We start from the raw sequence: 26,963 nt of genomic DNA on the forward strand, positions 1-26,963 counted from the left end.
TAGGTACTAAAATCTGCGTTCCCTCCCAGTAGTGTTGGGCGAACAGTGTTTGCCACTGTTCGGGTTCTGCAGAACATCACCCTGTTCGGGGTGACTATATAGCAGACTATATAGCATTGTGTTTAATGCCACTCTGTGTACACGGCTCAGCCACACTATATAGCATTGTGTTTACTTCCACTCTGTGTCTGCTGGGAACAGTAGTACACCGCTCACCCGCCACTGTATAGCATTGTGCTCTGTGTCACTGCTGACAATAGTGGTACACCGCTCACCCACCACTGTATAGCATTTCTGTACTGCCACTGTACTGCTGCCAGTCAGCGTGTACTTTAAGGATAAGTGAAATGAGGAAGAAATCCGTTGAAAGAGGGAGGGGCAAGGGAAGAGGTGTTTCCCCTGACGGTTCACGTACAGGCCACAGGGGAGCACCCAAGAAAACCCACTCAATACTGCCCATGTTGTCCAGGACAACAACCCTCACAGATCCAAAAGAACAGGACCAGATAATTACTTGGATGACCTCTCAAGCGTCCAGCAGTGGGTTAAGCAGCACCAGCACATCACGCACGAGGTCCGAGTCCTCAGCCAGTTAAAGTCTGGGCTTTCTTTGAAGACTGCACTGAGGATGTTACCATGGCGATTTGCAAGGTGTGCAAGACCCGCCTGAGCAGGGGGAAAAGTATTAACAACCTCTCCACCACCAGCATGAGCCGCCACATTCTATCCAAACATCCCACTCTGTGGGCAAACGCGGCAGGACAGGGTACCACCAGCAACACTGCCTCCCTTGGGTTCACCAGACTCACCACCAGACCCGCCTCAGCAGCAGCAGTAGCCCAGCCATTGCGTGGTTCACAACATTCACAAACATCAGACGATGCTGACACTGTCACTTTCCGGACTAGTGCTCTTGAGGTCTCCCAGTGTTCATCAAACACAACAACCAACAGCCCTTCGGTGTGCAGCGCTACGGTTGAGTTGTCTGTCTCTGAGATGTTTGAGCACAAGAGGAAATTGCCAGCAAATGACCCCCGGGCCGTGGCAGTAACAGCCAGCCAGCATAGCCAAGCTTCTGGCCTGCGAAATGCTGCCATATCGAGTGGTGGAGACAAACAGCTTCAAGGGCATGATGTCAGTGGCCATCCCACGTTACGTTGTTCCCAGCCGCTACCACTTTGCGCGCTCTGCAGTGCCTGAGTTGCATGAGCACGTGGTCAGCTAAATAACCCGAAGCTTGAAGAATGCCGTTGCCTGCAAGGTTCACCTCACCACTGACACCTGGACGAGTTCGTTCGGCCAGGGTCGATACATCTCCCTTACCGCGCACTGGGTGAACCTTGTGGAGCCTGGCAGCGATTCCTCACCTGCTACGGCGCGGGTGTTGCCCACGCCGCAAACAGCTGGATAACAACAGCAGCACCTACCTCTCTGACTCCTTCTCCTCCAACGCATCTCAAAGCTGTACCTCATCCGGAAATGCTAACCCAGCACCAGCAGCAGTAGGATCGTGGAAGCAGTGCAGCACAGCTGTTGGCATGCGTCAGCAAGCGTTGCTGAAGCTGATCTGCCTTGGGGATAAGCAGCACACAGGGGAGGAAATTTGGAGGGGAATAAAGGAACAGACGGATTTGTGGCTGGCACCGCTGGACCTGAAACCGGGCATGAAGCTAGACACCTGGCACGAACTGGCAATGTACGCAATAGAGGTGCTGGCTTGCCCGGCAGCCAGCGTTATGTCGGAACGCTGTTTCAGTGCTGCCGGAGGCATCATCACAGATCGGCGTATCCGCCTCTCCACAGAAAATGCAGACCGTCTGACTCAAATTAAAATGAATCAATCCTGGATTGGAAACGACTACGCAACACTCCTGGACCCCAACCAAGTAACCTGACCGATGAACATCTGGGATGGTTTAGCGTTTCCGGTCCCTGTTTATTGAACCTCTCATCTGTATTACATTTATGACTGCATGGCGGCAAAAAGCATTGCTGCTATATCCGCACGCTTTTTGTCCTCATGCAAGGCCTGGGTTGTTGTGTCTCACAAAGCGTGGCCTTCTCCTCCTGCGCCTCCTCCTGTTCCATCACGTGTGCTGCTGCTGCTGCTGCTGCTGCTGGGTTACCGTTGCCGGTCCCTGTTTATGGAACCTCTTATCTTTATTACATTTATGACTACATGGCGGTACAAAGCATGCTATCCGCACGCTTTTTGTCCTCATGCAAGGCCTGGGTTGTTGTGTCTCACAAAGCGTGGCCTTCTCCTCCTGCGCCTCCTCCTGTTCCATCACGTGTGCTGCTGCTGCTGCTGCTGCTGCTGGGTTACCGTTGCCGCGTGTTCCCTGTTTATTGAACCTCTTATCTTTATTACATTTATGACTACATGGCGGTACAAAGCATGCTATCCGCACGCTTTTTGTCCTCATGCAAGGCCTGGGTTGTTGTGTCTCACAAAGCGTGGCCTTCTCCTCCTGCGCCTCCTCCTGTTCCATCACGTGTGCTGCTGCTGCTGCTGCTGCTGGGTTAGCGTTGCCGCGTGGTCCCTGTTTATTGAACCTCTTATCTTTATTACATTTATGACTACATGGCGGTACAAAGCATGCTATCCGCACGCTTTTTGTCCTCATGCAAGGCCTGGGTTGTTGTGTCTCACAAAGCGTGGCCTTCTCCTCCTGCGCCTCCTCCTGTTCCATCACGTGTGCTGCTGCTGGGTTAGCGTTGCCGCGTGGTCCCTGTTTATTGAACCACTTATCTTTATTACATTTATGACTGCATGGTGGTACAAAGCATGCTATCCGCACGCTTCTTGTCCTCATGCAAGGCCTGGGTTGTTGTGTCTCAAAGCGTGGCCTTCTCCTCCTGCGCCACCCTCCTCCTGTTCCATCACGTGTGCTGCTGCTGGGTTAGCATTACCGGTCCCTTTTCCTGGAACCTCTTATATGTATTACATTTATGACTGCATGCCGACAAAAAGCATGTTACCTGTGCAAAGAAAACAGACATTTCCCGCATTTAAAAGACAGTTTTCCCTTTGAAACTTTAAAATCGATTTTCTCAAAAACTATAAGCTCTTTTTGCTAAATTTTTTTTTCCTCTTGTACCCACTCCCAAGGTGCACATACCCTGTAAATTTGGGGTATGTAGCATGTAAGGAGGCTTTACAAACCACAAAAGTTCGGGTCCCCATTGACTTCCATTATGTTCGGAGTTCGGGTCGAACACCCGAACATCGCGGCCATGTTCGGCCTGTTCGGCCCGAACCCGAACATCTAGATGTTCGCCCAACACTACCTATAGGGACACCCCTAAGAGTGTATTTCGGATGGCAACTAGTGGCCTGCAATAACGAGTTCCCAGCACAGGGCTTTCTATAGGTCCTAGTATCTATCCTTCCAGAATCCCCGGAACCACAAAGGGTAATGTCAAGAAAGTCTATCTGTATGTTATCCGAGGTACATGTGAAGGACAAATTGAAGTTATTGCCATTAAGATATGTCAGGAACTGTTGTAAAGCCTCATCTGACCCCTGCCATATCAAGAGAAGGTCGTCAATAAAGCGGCCATACCAAACGATGCAATCAAGAAAGGGGTTCATCTCCCCAAAAATGCGGAGCTCCTCCCACCAACCCATGTAGAGGTTTGCGAGGGAGGGCGAAAACTTCGCCCCCATCGAAGCTCCGCATTTCTGGAGATAGAACCCCCCATCATTATAACCACATGTAGCCAGCAATATAACAAGGTCATAGGAGTTATTAAGAAATATATTCCTGTGCTATATGCGGATGACAAGCTGCATCAGGTGCTTCAGTCAGGCTGTAGGTTCGCCTATAAAAAGGCTCCATCTTTGGGATCCACCCTTTCTCCCAGTCTTTTTCAGTCCCACATTGCCCCAGTGCGGCCCACATGGTTATCCACTGTTGGGTCGTACAGGTGTGGCTTCTCCACCTGTAATTTTTGCATTCACCACCATTCCTCCCGTACTGTCTCGTCCGTTTCTAATCACAAGACTTTCCCCCTACGACAGTTTATAAACTGTAACACGAAATCCGTTATTTATGTAGTTACGTGTACAGTTTGCAGCCTACAGTATGTGGGTTGCACTACACGTTGTTTAAGGCAAAGGATTTCTGAACATTTTAATGGGGCTTCTTGGAAGACGGAAAATATTAGCAATGTGGCGAGACACTTTAGGGAGAAACATGATGGTATTATGAGGGGCTTTACTTTTCAAGGGATTGAGAGGGTCACGGTCTCGTTTAGACGAGGTGATGTTTACAAAAAATTACGAACAAGAGAGGCCTTTTGGATCCTGCAGATGGGTACTAGGGAACCTAATGGCTTAAATGCCAGGTGGGATATTAACTTTGTATACTGATATCTTTTTAACCATTTTGCATTTTTGTATCTTTGTAACATTTTATTGTGTTATTGTACTTTGTTATTTTATGTACAATTCTATGGTGGACATGTTGTCTATACATTAGGTCTGTGCCTTTAAATTTGAATTAAAGGTTTTTTCCCATGCCAGACGAGTACACGCCTTTGAGGGCGGTCCTGGTAGTATATATGTTCCACCAAGATGTCAGTGTTTGAGGCTATGAGTAAGGATTCTTTCCGAAACATGTCAGCCAATTTCTGTATGTGCGATTTGGATTGAAATAAAAACCCTTGGAATATACCAGCGAGTGTGCGGACTTCCTCCCTGTGTTCATAGTATTGTGTCTACTGCCACTCTGTGTGTCTGCTGGGAACAGTAGTACACCACTCATCCTGTATAGCATTGTGCTCTGTGTCGCTGCTGGGAATAGTAGTACACCGCTCACCCACACTATATAGCATTGTGTTTACTGCCACTCTGTGTGTCTGCTGGGAACAGTAGTACACCGCTCACCCTGTATAGCATTGTGCTCTGTGTCGCTGCTGGGAATAGTAGTACACCACTCACCCACACTATATAGCATTGTGTTTACTGCCACTCTGTGTGTCTGCTGGGAACAGTAGTACACCGCTCACCCTGTATAGCATTGTGCTCTGTGTCGCTGCTGGGAATAGTAGTACACCGCTCACCCACACTATATAGCATTGTGTTTACTGCCACTCTGTGTGTCTGCTGGGAACAGTAGTACACCGCTCACCCTGTATAGCATTGTGCTCTGTGTCGCTGCTGGGAATAGTCGTACACCGCTCACCCACACTATATAGCATTGTGTTTACTGCCACTCTGTGTGTCTGCTGGGAACAGTAGTACACCGCTCACCCTGTATAGCATTGTTCTCTGTGTCGCTGCTGGGAATAGTAGTAAACCGCTCACCCACACTATATAGCATTGTGTTTACTGCCACTCTGTGTGTCTGCTGGGAACAGTAGTACACCGCTCACCCTGTATAGCATTGTGCTCTGTGTCGCTGCTGGGAATAGTAGTACACCGCTCACCCACACTATATAGCATTGTGTTTACTGCCACTCTGTGTGTCTGCTGGGAACAGTAGTACACCGCTCACCCTGTATAGCATTGTGCTCTGTGTCGCTGCTGGGAATAGTAGTACACCGCTCACCCACACTATATAGAATTGTGTTTACTGCTACTCTGTGTCTCTGCTGGGAACAGTAGTACACCGCTCACCCACCACTGTATAGCATTGTGCTCTGTGTCGCTGCTGGGAACAGTAGTACACCACTCAACCACCACTGTATAGCATTGTGCTCTGTGTCGCTGCTGGGAATAGTAGTACACCGCTCACCCAAACTATATAGAATTGTGTTTACTGCCACTCTGTGTCTCTGCTGGGAACAGTAGTACACCGCTTAACCACCACTGTATACCATTGTGCTCTGTGTCTCTGCTGGGAACAGTAGTACACCGCTCAACCACCACTGTATAGCATTTCTGTACTGCCACTGTACTGCTGCCAGTCAGCGTGTACTTTAAGGATAAGTGAAATGAAGAAGAAATCCTGTGAAAGAGGGAGGGGCAAGGGAAGAGGTGTTTCCCCTGACGGTTCACGTACAGGCCACAGTGGAGCACCGATGAAAACCCACTCAATACCGCCCATGTTGTCCAGGAAATCAACCCTCACAAATCCAAAAGAACAGGACCAGATAATTAATTGGATGAGCTCTCAAGCATCCAGCAGTGGGTTAAGCAGCACCAGCACATCACGCACGAGGTCCGAGTCCTCAGCCAGTTACAAGGAGCCAGTGGGCACAAAGCTGACACAACCGGCAGCGACACCACGCACACAACTGCCAAATAACCAGTCCGAAGAATTTCCTCAAGACCAGGGGAGCCTCTAGGCATAGGCAGTACAGGCCATTGCCTGGAGTGCCATTGGTCCTGGGGGCGCCATGTTGCTGGATGAAGCCACGCCCCCTAGATGAAGCTGCACCCCTGACTAAGCCCCACCCCCTACGGGTGTTCTATTACTTGCTTCTGCTGCATCTGCTTAGCATAAGTTGCAGGCAGCTGCCACTGTGTCTCTCTGTGCCTTGTACATCCTTTTTCCCCCCTTTGTGCGTCGTTCTGTCCATTTTGTGCCTCCTTCTGTCTCCTTGTGCCTCCTACAGTCCCCTGTGCCATGTCTGACTCCGTTTGTCCTTCTGTCTCCCTTTGTGCCTCCTGTCTCCATGTGCCTCCTTCAGTCCCCCTGTGCCACCTCTGCCTCCTTTTGTCCCCCTGTGCCTCCATATGTCCCCTTGTGCCTTTCTTTGCCCCCCTGTGCTACCTCTGCCCCCCTGTTCCTCCTTCAGTCCCACTCTGCCTCCTTCTGTCTCCCTTTGTGCCTCATTCTGTCTCCATGTGCCTCTTCAGTCCCCATGTGCCACCTCTATCCCTATATGCACTTTCCTCTGTCCCCCTGTGCCTCCTTCTGTGCCCCTTTGTGCCTTCTTCTGTCTCCCTGTGGCTCTGTCTGTTCCCATCTGCCTCCTTCTGTCTCCCTGTGCCTCCTTACACCCCCTCTGCCTTCTTCTGTTCCCCTTTGTGCCTCCTACTGTCTTCCTGTGCCCCTTTTGTGCTTTTTCTGTCCCCCATAATGCCTCCTTCTGCCCTCTGTGTGTCTCCTTCTGTCCTCTGTGTGTCTCCTTCTGTCCTCTGTGTGTCTCCTTCTGTCCTCTGTGTGCCTCCTTCAGTCCCCCTGTGCCCTCTTCTTTTCTCCTGTGCCTCCTTTTGTTCCCCTTTGTGCCTCAATCTGTCCTCCATTGTGCCTCCTTATGCCCCCCTTTGGGCCTCCTTCTGCCCCACTTTGTGCCTCCTTCTGTCCCCCTGTGTTCCTCCTTCTGTCCCCCTGTGCCTCCCTATGTCACTCTGTGTGCCTTATTCAGAACCCCTGTGCCTCCTTCTGTCCCCCTTTGTGCCTCATGAAAGTTGAGCCCTGCCGCATTATGATTATTTTCTGGTGAAATGCTGTTGCAATATGATTATTTTCTGGTGAAACGCTGCTACATTACCATTATTTTCTGGTAAACCGCTGGCACATTCCGATTATTTTTGGGTGCAACACTGCCTCATTCCGATTATTTTCACATGGGGGAGGGGTTGGGGGGGCAGGGGTATTGATGAGCGTGACGTAGTGGCCGCCAAGGGGGGGGGGGGGGGGCAGAGGCGCCACAGGCTTTCTTGCCTGGAGTGACAAAATGGCTAGAGGTGCCCCTGCTCAAGACACAATGGGGTATTCGCAGGAGCTTTTCCCAGCCCAACAAACTTCCACCTTTCAAAGGTCAATGGAACAGCCAGAAATGTTGTGCCCGGATTCACAACCAGTGACTGTGGGAAATGCACCGCGCACTGAAATGCAAGGCGAGTCCGAGGACTTTGAAACCCAAATCCCAGAGCAAGTTGGGCAGGAGGGGTTGCAATTGCAGGAGGTCGGCCGAGAAGATCTGGAAGACGACGTTGGAGTGAGCTGTGCAGAGGTTGTTCTGGGGAGCTCTACTCCACGGCGGCGGCCCACAATCACATATGACGAGTTTGAGGAGATGGAAGAGGAGGAGGGTATGGACAATGTTGACAGAGACCCAGATTTTGTATGTGAAGGAGAACATCGCCGTCGTAGCAGCACAGATGAGTCTGTTGAAGAACCCACTGCTGCACGAGTTCGCCTTGTGCCACAAGGTAGGCGGCGCGAAATTTCTGGCACCACAAGCGTGGAAGTTCAAGTGAGACGCAAAAGAGGAGCAAACAGAAATCGCCAGCAAGGCAGGTGCTCCAAAGTCTGGCCTTTCTTTGAAGACAGCAGTGAGGATGGTACCATGGTGATTTGCAAGGTGTGCAAGAACCGCCTGAGCAGGGGGAAAAATATTAACAACCTCTCCACCACCAGCATGACCCGCCACATGGTATCCAAACATCCCACTCTGTGGGCGCCAGGACAGGGTACCAGCAACACTGCCTCCCTTGGGGTCACCAGACTCACCACCAGACCCTCCTCAGCAGCAGCAGTAGCCCAGCCATTGCGTGGTTCACAACATTCACAAACATCAGACGACGCTGACACTGTCACTTTCCGGAATAGTGCTCTTGAGGTCTCCCAGTCTTCATCAAACGCAACAACCAACAGCCGTTCACTGTGCAGCCCTACGGTTCAGTTGTCTGTCTCGGAGATGCTTGAGCGCAAGAGGAAATTGCCAGCAAATGACCCCCGGGCCGTGGCACTAACAGCCAGCATAGCCAAGCTTCTGGCCTGCGAAATGCTGCCATATCGAGTGGTGGAGACAAACCGCTTCAAGGGCATGATGTCAGTGGCCATCCCACGTTACGTGGTTCCCAGCCGCTACCACTTTGTGCGCTCTGCAGTGCCTGAGTTGCATGAGCACGTGGTCAGCAAAATAACCTGAAGCTTGAAGAATGTCGTTGCCTGCAAGGTTCACCTCACCACTGACACCTGGACGAGTGCGTTCGGCCAGGGTCGATACATCTCCCTTACCGCGCACTGGGTGAACCTTGTGGAGCCTGGCAGCGATTCCTCACCTGCTACGGCGTGGGTGTTGCCCACGCCGCAAACAGCTGCACCGCCGTCCCTCCCACTGGATAACAACAGCAGCACCTACCTCTCTGACTCCTTCTCCTCCAACGCATCTCAAAGCTGTACCTCATCCGGAAACGCTAACCCAGCAGCAGTAGGATTGTGGAAGCAGTGCAGCACAGCTGTTGGCATGCGTCAGCAAGCATTGCTGAAGCTGATCTGCCTTGGGGATAAGCAGCACACAGGGGAGGAAATTTGGAGGGGAATAAAGGAACAGACGGATTTGTGGCTGGCACCGCTGGACCTGAAACCGGGCATGGTTGTGTGTGATAATGGGAGTAATCTCATTCGCGCTTTAAGGTTGGCTAAGCTGACACACATCCCTTGCCTGGCGCACGTGATGAACCTAGTAGTCCAGCGGTTCCTGAGGACATACCAAGGCGTGGCCGATCTTCTGTTGAAGGTGCGACGAGTGGCCAAACATTGTAGAAATTCCAGTACTGCTTCGGGGGCACTCGCCAAGATGCAGGAGCGCTTCAATCTCCCCCACCATCGCTTGCTGTGTGATGTCCCTACGCGCTGGAATTCTACGCTGCACATGCTAGCCCGCTTTTGCGAGCAGAAGAGTGCAGTGGTCCAGTACATGACGGCGCAGTACCGAGGCGCATCCGGACAGCTGCCAAGCTTCTGTGGATCCGATTGGGCCAACATGTTGGACCTCTGCCAAGTCCTCCAAAATTTTGAGCAATCCACGTTGCTTGTGAGCAGTGACAACTCTTCAGTCAGCATTACCATACCACTGCTGTGTTTACTGAAGAAGTCAATGTTGAAAATCAAGGAAACAGCTGTCATGATGCAACTGGGGGAATCTGAAGGAGAAAACGATCAGCGTGATGATACCAACATCAGGCCATCCGCCTCAGGAAACGCTGGCCCCAGCAGCTATGACGAAGAAGAGGAGGAGGAACAGCTGGAGTTGGAGCAGAAATTTCATGCCACCACTGACGAGGGCCAGAGCGGTGCACGTTGGACTTCCACAATTCAGCGCAAATGGTCAGCAGAAGCAGACCAGGAAGAAGGTGACGACTATGATGCATCACAACAACTATCACAACGCTCACAAGAGGATGATGAGGAGTCTGGCAGGACTCTGGCACACATGGCTCAATTCATGCTAGACTGCATTGAACGCGACCCACGCATTGTGCGCATTCTGGACAACACCAATTACTGGGTTTATACCCTTCTGGATCCACGTTACAAACACAATGTTCCAAAACTGCTTGAGGAAAGAGTCAGACAGGTCAAAATGGAAGAATACCAGCAGGCCCTTGTGGAGACTTTAGAGAGGAGATTGACATCCTCCCACTCCTCTAGCCAGTTGTACGCCGACAGACTGACTTCCGCAAACCCAGGACGACCAGGAGGGCAGCAAACAACACAAGCCGCAGCTAGTGCCCAAAAGGGAATGGTATCGGCAGTGTGCTTGGAGTGGGAAAATTTTCTGACACCCATGCAGCAGCCCACAGAACAGCAAGCGTGCAGATCCACCTCCAACACCGATCGCCTGGAGAAGATGGTCAAGGACTACATGTCAGATGGCGTAGCTGTGTTAAACAATCCATCTGCACTCTTCAACTATTGGGTATCGAAGCTAGACACCTGGCACGAACTGGCAATGTACGCAATAGAGGTGCTGGCTTGCCCGGCAGCCAGCGTTATGTCGGAACACTGTTTCAGTGCTGCCGGAGGCATCGTCACAGATCGGCATATCCGCCTCTCCACAGAAAATGCAGACCGTCTGACTCAAATTTAAATGAATCAATCCTGGATTGGAAACGACTACGCAACACTCCCGGACTCCAACCAAGTAACATGAACAATGAACATCTGTGATGGGTTAGCGTTTCTGGTCCCTGTTTATTGAACCTCTCATCTGTATTACATTTATGACTGCATGCCGACAAAATGCATTGCTATCCGCACGCTTCTTGTCCTCATGCAAGGCCTGGGTTGTTGTGTCTCAAAGCGTGGCCTTCTCCTCCTGCGCCTCCTCCTGTTCCATCACGTGTGCTGCTGCTGGGTTAGCGTTACCGGTCCCTTTTCCTGGAACCTCTTATCTGTATTACATTTATGACTGTATGGCGGCAAAATGCATGCTATCCGCACGCTTCTTGTCCTCATGCAAGGCCTGGGTTGTTGTGTCTCAAAGCGTGGCCTTCTCCTCCTGCGCCTTCTCCTGTTCCATCACGTGTGCTTCTGCTGGGTTAGCGTTACCGGTCCCTTTTCCTGGAACCTCTTATCTGTATTACATTTCTGACTGTATGGCGGCAAAATGCATGCTATCCGCACGCTTCTTGTCCTCATGCAAGGCCTGGGTTGTTGTGTCTCAAAGCGTGGCCTTCTCCTCCTGCGTCGCCCTCCTCCTGTTCCATCACGTGTGCTGCTGCTGGGTTAGCGTTACCGGTCCCTTTTCCTGGAACCTCTTATCTGTATTACATTTATGACTGCATGCCGACAAAAAGCATGTTACCTGTGTAAAGAAAACAGACATTTCCCGCATTTAAAAGACAGTTTTCCCTTTGAAACTTTAAAATCGATTTTCTCAAAAACTATAAGCTCTTTTTGCTAATTTTTTTTCCTCTTGTACCCACTCCCAAGGTGCACATACCCTGTAAATTTGGGGTATGTAGCATGTAAGGAGGCTTTACAAAGCACGAAAGTTCGGGTCCCCATTGACTTTCATTATGTTCGGAGTTCGGGTCGAACACCCGAACATCGCGGCCATGTTCGGCCTGTTCGGCCCGAACCCGAACATCTAGATGTTCGCCCAACACTAGCTGTGGAACAGCTGGCTACCTAATGCCACTGTCTGGGCAGCACAGTTGGCTGCCATCTGGGTGGCACAACTGGCTACTAATGCCACTGTTTGGGCTGCACAGCTGGCTATCTCATGCTGCCATCTGGGAGGCACATCCATTCTGTTGACCTGAGTGAGGAAATTACTGTATTATGAACTTATATACAGTAAGAGTGGAAGAAAATACAGAAGTGAGAAGGACAAGGTGGCTGCCAAATGTATTTCCTTTTAAACAATACCAGTTACCAGAGGCGTAGCTAGGGTTTTCAGCGCCCGGGGACAAAGACTATTAGTGCGCCCCCCAAAGGCTGCTGTCACAGCAGGACCAGAAGAATTCAAGGAGGGGAGGGGGGTGACACTGACAGTCAGAATAGGAGGATTTTATTGAATTACTTGGCTTACTTATTAAAAATCAATATATATTGCCTGCCATATTCCAGTCCAGTGTTTAGTCCACTAGTGCTGTCTGACTCTGATCTGTGCTGGGAATGGATCTTATGATCTTTTCCAGGCTGGGGGAGGGAGGGGGGCGTCGGGCTGACTAGGGAAGGCCCAGGCTGGACTGTATATTTTTTCAAATGAGTCAGTCGGGCAGTCGTCGGCTGGCTGGCCTGGTGCTTCACTGCAGACAGTGAGTGGTGACAAAAACATACAGTCAGCCATGTTGCAGCACAGCCTACAGATACTGGATATATGGCAGGCAATATTTATATTGATTTTTAATAAGCATGCAAATAGCAATGCTATAATACATCCCCCTATTCTGACTGTCAAATACCCCCCCCCCCCCCCCCCCCAAGCAGGCTGCTATCACAGCAGGACCAGAAGAATGTATGACAGTCTAGGAGGATGTATTACATTGTTTGGCTTGCTCATTAAAAATCAATATAAGCTGCCATATTCCAGTACAGTGTGTCCAGTCCACTACTAGTGCTGTCTAACTCTGATCTCTGCTGGGATTCCTGGGTATGGATCTTCTGATCTTTTCCTGGCTGGGAAAGGGAGGGGGGGGGTTTCGGTGGACTAGGGAAGAAGGCCCAGGCTGGATTGTATATATTTTTTTAAAATGAGTCAGTCAGGCAGTCGGCTGGCTGGCCTGGTGCTGGAGACAGTGAGTGGTGCTGTGTGTACTTACTAGCTGCCTCTCTGGCTGTCTTGCTCGGTGGTGGGTGGCTGTGGCTTGCTGGCTGCGGCTGGCTCCGGCTGCAACCACTAACACTGTGCTGGCTCCCAGCTTCCAGCGTCGTCGGCTCCTCCCCCGTCACCCGGGCAGAGTGAAAGGCTTGGGACTGCCTGTTTCCCACTTTGCGCAGCGTTCCACTGCAATAATGGACGCTGCGCAGCGGTGCGCTGACATGTGACGTCACTGGGAGAGGGAGATGGAGATCGGGCCAGGAGACGGCGACCTGGCGCGGCGGAAATAAAAGTGAAAAATAAAATAAAGTAAGCACACTGCGGCAGCGCCCCTAGGGACCCAGCGCCCGGGGGCACATGAGCCACCCCGCCCACCCCAAGCTACGCATCTGCCTGTCTCTCCTGCTGTTCATCTGCCTCTAATGCTTTAAGCCATAGACCCTGAACAAGCATGCAGCAGATCAGGTGCTCTGACTGAAGTCTGAGTGGATTAGCGGCATGCCTCTTGTGCAGGGGTCTCAAACTCAATTTACCTGGGGGCCGCAGGAGGCAAAGTCAGGATGAGGCTGGGCTGCATAAGGGAATCAATCAATCAATTAATCAGCAGCTCCCGCCCTCCCCCCCCCCCCCCCCCCCCCCCCCCGTCCCTTACGTTGATTTTTATTTCAAAATAAAATTTACACTGAAGCGAACTATTTTACCTTATAGTTCGCTTCAGTGCTCCCATTACAAGTAATCCGCCGTGTCCCTGCTGCAAAACGAGGGCTGCAGAGCCCCCAAATCGCCCGGGGGGCAATCCACCGGCATTTCATGGAAGGGGCAGAGCTTTCAGCTTCAGCTCTGGCCCTCCTGACGTCAATCGCGGCACATCGCCACCTCTGCCGGCCCCTCTGCGCCACGATTGACGTCAGGAGGGGCAGAGCTGAAGCTGAAAGCCGGGAAATGCCGGCGGATTGCCCCCCAGGCGATTTGAGGGCTCTGCAGTCCTCGTTTAGCGGCGGGGATGTGGCAGATTACTTTGGAGCACTGAAGTGAACTAAAAGGAAGCTTTTGCCGGCGCAGGCCACAAAATATTGCATCGAGGGCCGCAAATGGCCCGCGGGCCGTGAGTTTGAGACCCCTGCTCTTGTGGGTGATTGAGACTCTGCTGGAGCCAAAGAGGCCAGTAGGACTGCCAGGAAACTGGTATTGTTTAAATGGAAATAAATATGGCAGCCTCCATATCCCTCTCACTTCAGGTGTCCTTTAACCTCCCTTGCGGTAAGCCCGAGCTGAGCTCGGGCTATGCCGCACAGGGAGATATCTCAGCCCCTGGTGGGGCGATTTTCATCATGTAAAGTGCTGTGCGCGCAGCTAGCACTTTGCTAGCTGCGCGCACAGCCTGATCGCCGCCGCTCTGGGGCGATCGCCCGCACGCAGCGGCAGAAGAGGGCCCCCCCCGCCAGAGCCCTGCACTGCCCGGACCAATGAGTTCCGGGCAGCGCTATGGGCTGGATCGAGTGCGCCTGACGTCAGGACGTCGGCTGACGTCCATGACGTCATGCCGATCGTCGCCATGGCGACAGGAGAAGCCAAACAGGGGAACGCGTTATATACGCGTTCCCCTGTTTGCTATTGTTGCCGGCGGCGATCGGACTAGAGGGCCACATGCACCCTCTAGTGGTGTTTCATGTAGCTACCACTCTGGTAGCTTTACATGAAACAAAAAAAAAAAATTAAAAAAAAAGTTTTTTTCATCATTTGAAAAAAAAAAAATTAACCGCCAGGGAGGTTAAACAAAAAAGTCTCATAATGATGCATTGTTATTGTTCTCTGCATACTGCAGAACATGACATCACCTCATCAGCAGAGCTTGCAAAGGCTCATACACACGAACCAACAATCTGTCCAACTATCTTCCAAACTTGTGTGTTGGAACACAAGTTGGGTGTGTGTACAGCTGCCAAACAACCAGACTACCAACTGATAACAGGTTTTTTGCCAGATCCAACTGGTGGATCAATCTGCCCAACTATCAGGCAGGTTGGAATGTGTGTACAAGTCTCTTAACTTAGTTGTTTCTGAATGTGGACATTTGCAGTTTTTCGTTTAGCTTCCCTCTCCTCTTCCTGCGCTGTCCCTAAGAGCAGTATTTGACTAATTTGGTCAAATACTGCACCTTCCGCCAGGCAAAGGTGACTTCGGAAAGTCTTCAGGAGCCCGAGTGCTCCCAAAGACGGCCGCTCCGTACTGCGCACGTGTGAGCGCCCTCTCTCTTGTGTGTGCAGTATGGAGCCACCTGTCTTCGGGGGGGACTTGGCTCTGGAAGACTTCCGAAGTCCCCCGCGGTGTGGGATTTGAACAGAGGAGCTGCCGCCTGAAGGAAAGCACCGGAAGAGGAGATGGAAGGCTCTATAGGACCCAGAGCCTTCCCTGTTCTTTGGTAAGTATCTGGTTTCTTTTTTATTTTTTTTAGGAAGATCCCATTAGCTTTAATATTTCTGTGCAAAAACATTTATTTCATTACAAGAATATGTATTTCATTACAAGAATGTTGCACTTTATGATCTAGCCTGATTTTATACATACAAAATGTATTTGTGTAGTTCCAGAATATAGAGCATTTCATTTCTTGGACAGACATGATAGGAAGATATTGCAAAAGCCTGATTAATTTGTACATTTAACAGGGTGACCCCAGCAACAGTCAGGACAGTTATGAGTAATTTCTAAATGCAGCATATTTACACATTCCCTATCACAGAACTTCCAAAATTGTTACCACTCATCCACACGGGGGACCTAATCCCATTCCATATATAGAGCTGCAGGTGATGACTTACTCTAGGTTGGAGGACGTAAGTGATGCAGCCACCCTGGACTGGGTACTTTTCATTTGTAAATCACATGGTAAAACTCTCCTGTAAAACATAGCAGGGTTGCTGTAGGGCCACTAGCTCAGCAGTTGTGTGGCTGCCATCATGGCCAGCCTTTCTGTATTTATTAAAGGGGAACTCTATGATGTATCATGGGATGGCGCAATCAATAATACGTTTTTAATGTAGGTGATAAGCAGAGAAACAAATTTGCATTACAGCTTTATGGACAATAGTGCTGTTTATACACAACAAAATACAATGCCTGGCAAAGTTACTTATCATTGTAAATATGTTTAGGAGATATAAAACAAAAAAAATCTTAATGTAAACCTGAACCAAACGTAATGTGAAAATGAAATGCAGTGCTGTGTTCCTATGAATGTATATACTGTAAGCTCTTAACATTGTACACCGTGGGTCACCATATGAAGATGAAATGTTTCCTGGAAATCAGTTTTGTTTTAGGCCCCCTTTACACTTAGACACTTTTTTTTTGTTGCGTTACCCTTTCTGCACACATGGTAACCCAATAGCAAGTAAAGTGCATTGGGGCCTAGTACACTAATCGTGTTGCGTCGCATTCACTGTCGCAAAGTCAACAGCGTGTTACCTTTGTACTTACACAGTGGCTGAATGCTTTTAAGGCAGTGGGCAATGCAGAAAGTTTAAAGAGACTCTGAAGTCTCGCTAAAATGAGGTTTTTATTTAAAAAAAACCTCACTAACATTATAGTCTCACCTAAAACGCCGCAGAACCGCCGCTGGAAACCCCCTCGATCACCCCAAATTCACGGGGGTACACGGAGGCAACTTCCGCATAGAGGCAGCGCGGCTCTGCCTCTATGCGCGTCAATCAGCGCCGGATCGCCGCCTCTCAGTCTTCCTTCACTGAGAGGGGTGGGAGAGAGGCGGAGATATGCGCTGATTGACGCATATAGAGGCGGCAACAAAATCCACGACCAAGAAAGTCGTGGATTTTGCCTGCCCTGTACCCCCGTGAGTTTGAAGTGATCAGGGGGGTTTCCAGCCGCGAGAATGCAGCGTTTTAGGTGAGGCTATAATGTTAATAAAGTTTTTAAAATAAAAACCTCATTTTAGCGGGACTTCAGAGTCTTTTTAAATACGTTGGCAGTGCGTCGCTCATATGATGGGGAAGCCGAGAATCCCAGTCCCAGTACTTCCTGTCCAGCAGTGAGTACATCATTGGATGAGAGGTGGTGAGGAGCGTGTGGAGGGGGCGTCACTATGCATATGATCCTGACGGTGCACTCTGCTGCAGGGTCATTGGAATCTATTTTTGGTGTTGCGATGTGAGGGGGTGCAGAGCATTGCATTGCATTAACTTTAAAAATAACTATTTTGGCAGGTGGTGACAAGTCTTTTACTCGGGCATTTCAAAAGTCTTTATATATAATTTGCCATTATAATCCATCCAGGTCTGTTCGTAGGATGCCACTAGGATGATCCACAATAGCCACATGCTATTGTAATTTTCACGGACATTACCTGCAAGATCCCCCCCCCCCCCCCCCTCATGGTGTTGACTTTACTGCTCATCAACCTAATCTAAGTGGGATCATCGAAAACTGTCACCCAAAATCATCATGAATCATTGGGCAACACAACCGTAGCATGTGTTTTACAGTAATTTCCCGATCAGCCGTGCTGCTTTGGGGAACAATTATTGAGATGGTGTCTGGTTCGGAAGGAAGAGCTGCAGCTTCTGTTGGTCCTTTACCTGGAAACCACGAGTACCTAACAGAAGTCTAAGCTCTTTCTCCTTGCCATTTTCATAGTTGTCTTTAAATGCTCTCTCTATCTCCTGCCTGCCCATGGTGCTTGTATTGTCACCTAATTCTCTGTTATTCCTCTCTCTGGTGCCATTATTATCACCCTCTTTCACATCATTCCTCAGGTTCTCATTACTGCGTAGAAGATTACTTAAAGACTCTACTTCAGCACAGTTACCGTACGGCCAGGTCTGTTTATCGGTGGTCTCCTTATACTCAAGTTCATACTGTACATTAAACATTTTGTCACATTTTATGCAGGGGGGGATAAGCTCATAGTCCCACTCTTTCCCATTAAACCTGTAGGCACAACATTGCACATTGTTTGGGAAGGTGAGACCCCTCCCGTTGTCACCACAACACACGATGTATGAAATAGCTTTGTCCCAAACAAACAAGGAAGATGTGGAAATTATGATATTCCTCGGTACTGAGTCTTTATAAGATATTGATGCGCCATAGTACCAGTCGGTGTCATTGCTGATGCTTGTATCTCTGGCACAACTATACGCAATCACAGAAGCAGAAAAGTCATTGGCCACACTTTCGTTTTCTTTGTTGTTCCTCAACAATGAGTTGTTTATATCCTTCAGGTTTTGTTTAAGCGGTTCTGGCTTCTTAGCGTCATCAGCTGTAGTCATCTATGCATGAACAGAAACAAAAAAACAGGGCTTGTTACCTCGGAAACTTTAAATAGGTCGGATTGAGTGGCTTGCTAAAAGGTATGTAAAATTGCGAAATGTAAAATTGTCCTAGAGTTTGCAGGGGGCGTGGGCCATTGCATAAGGGATTAAGTCACCAAGACAGCTTTTGCTGATACACTTCACACTCTCCCTTCTAAACTGGAATTTCTGCTGTGAAAGCGGATGTGTTGGGGAGATGGAGAGCAGCATAGCATCACCACACTTTGTGTATATTGGGGGGGGGGGGGGGGGGACTTTGCAATCTCTACCTCTGGTTCTGGAGAGCCTTGTACTGGCCCTGCTGGATGTAATAGGAGTATAGCCAGAGCCAGATTTTTGGAAAGGCCACAAAGGCCTGGGCTTTGGGCAGCTGCAACCCAAAGGGGCACCTGAATATGAAAAAGAGGTTGCTACATATGAAAGAGAAGGTGAGGCTCATAATGGGGAGGAACACATGAAAAGGGTAAACTGTTGCCCAAGGGAGCTGTTCATGAAAGAGAGGGGCTACAGTACATGCATGATACACCTGAAAGAGGGGGCTGCACATAGAGTGGAAGGGGCGCTGCTGCACATGAAAGGAGAGACGTACTTGGCCTGGGGGCACAAAAAGTATGAATCCGGCCTTGAGTATTGCCGTCCACAATCTCAAGCTAGCACCAACTTGGGGGCATATTATACACCTACAGATACAGGAATAAAATCTGAGCAATAACACCGGAACTTCTACCTGGATATCCAATACACATTCCCTATCACCAAGCCCCCCCCCCATCCCCACCCCCCTCCCCGGCAATGCCAACCCCTATCTGTCCAATTGTGGAGCTAGAGTGGATCATTTAAAAATGTTCAGCCAATGGGGTTCTCAGCTCAGCACTTACTGAATCCCATAGGTGTTGCCATGTATTAGGACTGACAGTAGGCAGTACAGTATGTACCAACAGCCCTGTTACCTGGGGCAGTCGAGGAGGGTATCAGCCCAGAGTACAGTGAGGGAGGGGGAGCCATGGGCACATTGGGACTCGTCTCCCTGGGGCCCCCTGCCATGCTCCCCCCCCCCTCCACTGTAGAGTAAGTGCAGCGGGAAGCCTCTTATAAGAAGCAACTCACCTCTTCCCTGGCTTCAAGCGCTGATCATTTGAGCCGGCTCCTCTGCAGCGCTGCTTAGCTTACTCTCTCTTCTTCTTTCTTCCTAGCAGGAAGCAGAGAGAGTAACAGGCGCTGCAGACAGTGGAGCCGGCTCAAGAGATCAGTGATCAATTTAGCCTAGAAACTGACCTGTATATTGTTATAATTTAAGTAGGCCTCAGTTATTTGGACTGAGTTTAGGTAAAAGGCTTGTTTGCAGAATATACCTTTAAAATAGTTTCTTGTGATGTAGGCAGAAGCATCTCAGTGTCTGCTTGAAACAGATGAATAACAAGCAAATGCTGAGAACATGTTCCTGAAGGAAGGCCACAGGCCTACACTGCACCAGACAAATGGACTACGAGAACAATCAACATAGGCCATATTTACAAACAGAGAACATTCCTGTAAGTAAGTGAAAGGCATCATTAAATATTAATCGAGTAGGTGTGTATTAGGACACCACGAGGGGTCGAAGCCAATAGCCGGGTCTGGGGGATGGCTAAGATGAGGTCACATTTAACTCTTTCCTAGTCAGCATTAAAGGGCCGGATGGGCTGACGGAGCTCACTCTGATTCCTACTTTCATGCTCTCCATCTATTGGCTTCTACTGACTGGAACCTAATTATTTCCTTCTTTATGTAATCTGATATAATGTATGCTGTACATAGTTAGTCTAGATGTAACGTAGGATAAACAGGAGATCACCTGATTACAGTCACTAGGAAGGTAATCAAGAAGCTGCAACGCAACGGAATGACTAAATAAGTATCTGCTTGGCTAAGATATGATGAACTGTATCTGTATGTCTGTGTACTTAATAAACGCCATCAAACTTTGAAGACGACTGAGAAAGTCTATCTCCTGCTTGCTGTGATGAGTCGTGTGTGCAACTCTCGCTGATGAGTTTGCTGGTGCCGGAGGAAAAGGTGATTTATAACAGTGGTGCCGTGAACCCGGTGCTGTCTAACAGACAAGACAAGACAGAAAAGGGCCGGGCCATAGATAGTATTCAGTCTATCGAGGAATTCCACAGCGAAACAAGCAGAGAAGACGGACGCGGACAGGCTTATCGAGAGGATAAGTGGTGTGTGGGAGGCTGCATGAGCCAGCACACGGGCTGCAGTTCGAGGTAATCAGCGGCGGATCTCTTGGACTTTGAATTTCAACTGCGTCGTACACGCAGTTGCATGCCTAAAACAGGATCAGAAGCTGTCCCAGGCACGGCCGAGCAAATGCCGCTGGGGATGATCCGCTGAGCAAAGTGTAGTGAAGTGAAGTGAAGCACAGAGACTCAGCAGCTTCGAGGAGAGTCCATAGTGATCCGTGGGAAATTTGCTACAGGCTGATCGAATTGGCTGATTAGAAGTCCGCGGACCAGGCAAGTATGGTTTACGTTGTTATATTGCATTATCTTTATTGTATTTGGAGTTGTACAAGGAGTTGATAATGTCTTCTGTGTTATGTGCAGCTGTTATGTTAGAGGCTGCGTACTTCCTCCCCCTCCCGTGAGTGGTGGGAAGGGGGGAGGGGGAGGTAAGGTGGGTTGCAGCTCCAGTGTACAGCGTATATAGTGCTGTCTTCAGAGTTTGTGCTTTAATGTTTCTGTGTTGCATGTTACGGCTTACATAGTGGGTATGTATATATGTTTGTCTGTTCACGGGCATGGTTTTTTTTCGCTGGACAGATGTTAACTGTGTTATCTGCTAGGTTTTTTTTTTCTTTTTCTCTCGTTTTTGTTTCTCAGTGAAGGTGTCTGCTACTGTCTGCGTAGGGTGTTAAGGCCCATACTCACGAGGGACTTTTGTCGCCTCAACACGCGGCGCGCGCGTGTTGCGGCGACAGGTCGCCAGTGAGTATGGGCCGTCGCACGCGCGCGCACCCCGAACTGTCGCCCGCCGCTCATGTCGCCATGCGATTGAAAGTTTCAATCGCATGGCGACAGTCGCCGCCGCACCTCCCCCGCAACTGTCGCTAGTCCGCGTGAGTACGCGGACTAGCGACAGCAACCTCCATTGTATCAAATGGAGCTTCCGGCGGGGGGAGGAGAAACGTCGGCGACAGCTTCCGCCTCGCCGCTGGTCCCTCTTCCGCGTGTGTACGCGGAGGGACCTGGCGAGAAGCTGTCGCCGGCCTGTCGCCCACACGCTCACGTGTGCTGGCGACAGGCAACATTTGCAGCCCGTGAGTACGGGCCATTAGGAGAGCCCGGAGTGAGTCAGTTCAGATGTGTGTGTAGTGTGCCCCCGCAGCAGGGGGGCTGCAGTTTACAGTGAGAGAAAAGCGAGAGAGAGACGCAGTTCAAGTTTCAAGCTGGGTGTCTTTAGCAGTTTGTAGGGGTTATAGCACTTGTTAGCTGGTTGAAGTATGTTTTTTTTTCCTTCTCTTTTTTTTTCTCGGTGAGCTGGGTACACAGGAATGCACACAGCCCATGTCACTGGGTCACTTTGAAGATATGAAGCAGTTTAAAACCACAGCTGAGATAGTGGGAGAGGTGCTACTGTATTGTATTGGGCTCGGACATGTTTTTTTTCTCTGTCAGCAGGGGTGTTTGTGAGATGTTCTGCAGGGTAGAGCCTGTAGTTCGGAGATTTGTGTATCGGGAACATTAGTTTAGGTTTTCCTGAGGTGGGAGAAGATAAGAGACTACTGTGGAATGTCTGGTATTTCTCTTTTGGGATGTTTGTTTTCCATCCGAGAGTGTATATAGCGGTATGCTAAGCTTGGGGAAGAGATGCATATGCTGAAACGTTTAGTGTGCATATACGTTGTATGTTCTAACTTTTTTTTCCTAAAGGTGCATAGGATTAAGAGGTTGCTATGGGGGATTACATGGCAGCCATCTTTGCTGGCATGCCAGGACTCAAAATGGAGTTGGAGGTTTGAGCAAGCCACTCCCACCTTCATGATGTATTAGGAGGGGAGGGGGTGGGAAGCGCCCACTGAAAGGCACGCCCCGATGGCAGGGGGGAGGATGTGCTGGGGGGGGGATCCCACGTCCCATGTCACAGCTGTGCACACGGCGCCGTGCACGGAAGCAGCTGGTGGGAGGGGGGTCCAGAGTGGGGACAGAAGAGAGATTCTACTGAGTTTCTCGGCTTCCAGATGATTTCCTCAAAAGAAGTCTGGGCACAGGGAGTGTCCGCATACGTGAGCCAAGCAAGTTGCATGGTCACGGATAGGAAGTGTTTACCAGCCAGGGGCATGGAGACACGTAGAAGTCAGATATTTCCCAGGGAGTGATTTGCAAGAGCGGATCAGGGCGGGTATCTGTACTGGGTTGCTTATGGGATTATTCCTTTAAGGGAGGCACCTTAAAGTGCGGTGCTGCATGTGTTCCCAATAGAGATAGGGGGACAGTGCATAGTTGGAGAGGGAGAGAGGAAAAGAGAGAAAGAATGGAGCTGACCAATCCAGGTGTACTCGCTGCGACTGCAGAATGTTTTTTTCAACAACAACAACAAATAATAACATTTGTAGAGCGCTTTTCTCCCATAGGACTCAAAGCGCATAAGCATGGCTCAGACCATTGTGGTACAGAGGAAGAATTTTATAAGTCCGGAAATGCCAGGCTAAACAGGTGGCTTTTCAGTCTGGATTTGAATAGCTCCAGGGATGGTGCTGTCTTTACTGGGTGTGGCAGGGAGTTCCAAAGAGTAGGGGCAGCATGACAGAAGGCTCTATCTCCAGATTTTTTGAGGTGCACTCTGGGAGTGACCAAGTTTATAGAACTAGCTGATCTAAGGTTGTGAGAGGTGTGGTGCAGCTTCAGCAAGTCCTTCATGTATCCAGGGCCCAGATTTTGCAGGGATTTGAATGTCAGCAGTCCAATCTTGAAGAGTATTCTCCATTATACTGGTAGCCAGTGCAGTGAGCGAAGGATCGGTGTAATGTGACAGTGGCGAGGCTGGTTTGTTAGCAATCTGGCAGCAGCATTCTGCACTAATTGCAGGCGACGCAGGTCCTTTTTGGGGAGGCCAGCATAAAGGGCATTGCAGTAGTCCAGCCGTGATGTGATGAAGGCGTGAACTAGGGTTGGAAGATCCTCTGGGGGAATCAGATGTTTAATCTTTGCAATGTTCTTCAGATGAAAGTAGGAAGATTTAACTACAGATGAAATTTGGTTTCTGAAACTTAAATCCCCATCGATTAGTACGCCAAGGCTGCGCACAAGGTTGGAGCTGTTTATGTCCGAATTCCCAATCCTGATTGGTGTTGCTTTAGGATAGAGCTGTTTTGATGGCGAGCACTGGCTTTGGACAAAGAGGACCTCAGTTTTGTCAGCATTCAGTTTCAACCAGTTATCATTCATCCATGCCTGTAGCTCAGCTAAGCAAGAGTTTATTTTTGGAGTAGGGTCTGTGCCACCAGGTTTGAAGGACAGGTATAGCTGTGTGTCATCGGCGTAGCAGTGGTACGTCAGGCCATGTCGTTGGATAAGTGTACCGAGTGGCAACATGTAGATTGCAAACAGCAGAGGGGATAGGATTGATCCTTGTGGCACTCCGAATTGTAGAGGTGCAGATTTGGACATTATAGGTCCTAGGGATACTCTCTGTGCTCTGTCAGTCAGGAATGATCTGAACCACTGGAGGACTGATCCACTGATGCCACAGTACTCCTGCAGTCTGTTAAGCAGGATTTCATAGTCAACTGTATCAAAAGACGCTGAGAGATCCAACAGGATTAGGATGGAGCATTCCCCTCTGCCCCTTGCCATGAGCAGGTCATTGCAGACTTGGATGAGGGCTGTTTCATAGCTGTGGTGTTAAAGCCAGATTGTAGAGGGTCCAGGATGTTGTTTACTGACAGCCTAGTTTCAAGTAGCAGATAGACAGCCTTTTCAATAACTTTACCTAAGAAGGGGAGGTTGGAGACAGGTCTGTAGCTGCTCATTGCATCTGGATCCATGGAAGGTTTTTTAAGAAGGGGCTTGATGATTCCTTCTTTTAAAGAGGTAGGAAACCTCCCTGCTTGCAGAGAGCAATTTACTATTTTGTGAAATGCTGGGCCAAGCAGGTCAGGGCATTTCATCATATGTTTAGTTGGTCCAGGGTCCAGGTCGCAGGTTGTCTGGCGGAGGAGGATGTCTGAGATCTCTTCCTCACTAATACTTTTGAAGTCAGTCCAGGGTGTTAGGTTGTTTTTGCAGCTATTTCCAGGAGTTGCATTAGTCTTGGGTGCTGTGGACTGAATGAGAGACCGAATAGAAGATACTTTGTCAGCAAAGTAGCACGCAAATTTCTCACATAGCTCCTTTGAGGGCGTTATAGTAGGCTTTAGGCAGGATGGGTTACATAGTCTATCAACTGTGCGGAATAGCTGGGCTGGTCTGTTGGCGGCCTTTGCGATCTCCTGTGATAGGTAGGAGGATTTTTTCTTGTTGATCGCATTTTGGTAGCTTCGGGGATTTTTATGTCAGGGACAGGACCAGAGATTGACAAAGAAGTCATTGCTGGGCTGTTAGCGTGTTTTTCCTCGCCCACCGATTGGTCAAATATATATATTTTTTTCTTTCTCTTCTTTCTCTTCTTTTCTCCAGCTCGGATTCAGTTTAGCACAGAACAGAACTGGAAGCAGTTCAAGGGGCAATTATAAAGATGAAGGAATTGCCATTTACAGAGTGACAGTGTATCAGTACAGGTTTGCCATATGACTACCTACCGAGTGGGCATTCAGGGATCTGCATACAGGCATATGATGCTGGAATGCTTAGCCCTGCACACTTTGTAGTTTAAGTGCAAAGTGCTCCTTCCTACAGGGAGGCAGCCATTTTTTTTGTAGTCTGGGGGTAGTAGCGCGGCAAACATTGGTCAGAGGGTACAACACACAGGACTTCTAGCAGAGCTGCGATCCATGAAGTTCTAGGTAAGTCAATGCGAAAATGAGCAGAAGCATTGCAGGCTCACCTGCAAAGCAGCAACAGGTGGGTGGCATACGTACTCTGTGCATACCACGGCCGCATATGTACAGAAGGGGGGATGGGGAGAGAGCTTGCAATGAGGTGAGAGCTTCCAAAGGGGAAGTCCGCGAGAGCATATTTTAAACAGGTAAGTACTTAGGATAGTACTTAGGTAGGGGAGAGAAGTTTAACTCCAGTCTACCAAAAAGAATAAACAGAGTTCATGAGAACCATAAAGCAACGAGATCAATTACAGTATATATTGATCAATTTAAAGTGTACAGAGTACAAGCCGCAGGGCGAAACCCAAATCATTAATACAAATTGATTTGTTTGTATTTCGATTTCAGGAGTTTGGCAATATGGAATCGAGACAGCTGCAGTGCTGGCAGCAAAGATGGAGATGTCAGTCGGATAAGCGAAAGGTTCCAGATGCCAATCCGAGTTTGGAGAACAGCGAGATTCCTGAGATTGGAAAGAGACTAAAAAACGAGATTCCTGAGATCGGAAAGAGACTAGAAAAACTGACTGAGCAAAGCATAATGCAAAGTGCTAATGTTTTTCTTTCCCAAGGAGGTGCTTTTATAATGAAGAGTACCGTGCTGATGGTGATCCTAGGCTGCCATTTCGTCCTAGGAGAACGAAGAGAGGACATTCTCATGAATAATAAGGGGTTAATGAGAACACAAGGCCCAAGCATGTTAATGTTTGGAGACAAAGGTACTGATCCTCTTCCACTTCCTTCTGATTGGCACGTGGGGTCCAAGCAGGGAAGGAGGAATAGATCACAAGTGCCAGGTGCAAACAAATTTCATGGCACAATGTTGGTGAAAGGTCTGAAGGGTCAGGTGTGCTGGAAGTTTGAATTGAATGGCAGGGTAAATCTGCTATTGAATGTCACACTCCCAGAATCGATGCACCGATCCAAAGTTTTGTTGAAAGGTACATTGCAGTACAGTGGGTACATGCAAAAGGTGGAGTGTGTGATTCAGGGGTACCTTGTCTTTGTTATCCAGAGTGAGATGGTTCCAGATTGGAGAGGAACGAGCAGGAGGCGTCAATTCTCCTACCAGAGAGACGCAGGGGACAACATCACACTCTGGATCTACCAACAGAGAGTGTCTCTGAAACCACTATACACACGTAAAGGCTGGAAAGCCGAGGGTTTGTAGTTCTCGAAACAAGAAGTAAAAATCGAGATCAAGCCACATTTCCAGGTGACAAAGAGGGTGGGGAAAGCCAACACCGGGAACCCCATTCTCACTACACGGGTCACAACAGGGGACAATATTACACAGTTCATATGCAGCCACTTATCCTCATGCTAGTTGGGTAAGTGAAGAGGTACTCTTAATTGAAAGATTGCAGAGAGTACAGTCTTCCCGACCTCAGGTACATATTGTGCCTCAGGAAATAAGGGGGGAAAAGGTCCAATCAGGACAGTTGGGGACATATTTTGTCAGGGAGATGCTAAAAGATCCTGTACAACTGAGATTGGACAAGGGGAGGTATATCGATTTTTCTGGAGAAGGATCTTTTGCATGGAAGCTTCGAGAGGTTTGGGTGAACAAATGGAAAGGGTGCAACATTTCTTTAGGCACCGCCACTTCCTTAGTTCCCACCTCAACACATGTCTTACACCATGACCTGA

At 49.2% G+C, this 26,963-nt stretch overlaps 1 protein-coding gene across 2 annotated transcripts in view; it reads right to left on the reverse strand.

Annotated features, from left to right (window-relative positions):
* Positions 1-15,487: 15,487 nt before the first annotated feature.
* The window catches only part of LOC137542265 (uncharacterized), a 421,807-nt gene continuing 410,331 nt past the window's right edge, over positions 15,488-26,963 (reverse strand). For both annotated transcript variants that reach the window (XM_068264050.1, XM_068264049.1), the window contains one exon: positions 15,488-18,242. In XM_068264050.1, the coding sequence (XP_068120151.1) occupies positions 17,493-18,242 (750 nt within the window). In that variant the 3' untranslated portion in view covers positions 15,488-17,492. The remainder of the gene's footprint in view (positions 18,243-26,963) is intronic.

This window comes from Hyperolius riggenbachi, chromosome 12 (assembly GCF_040937935.1).
Source record: "Hyperolius riggenbachi isolate aHypRig1 chromosome 12, aHypRig1.pri, whole genome shotgun sequence".
Lineage (NCBI taxonomy): Eukaryota > Metazoa > Chordata > Amphibia > Anura > Hyperoliidae > Hyperolius > Hyperolius riggenbachi.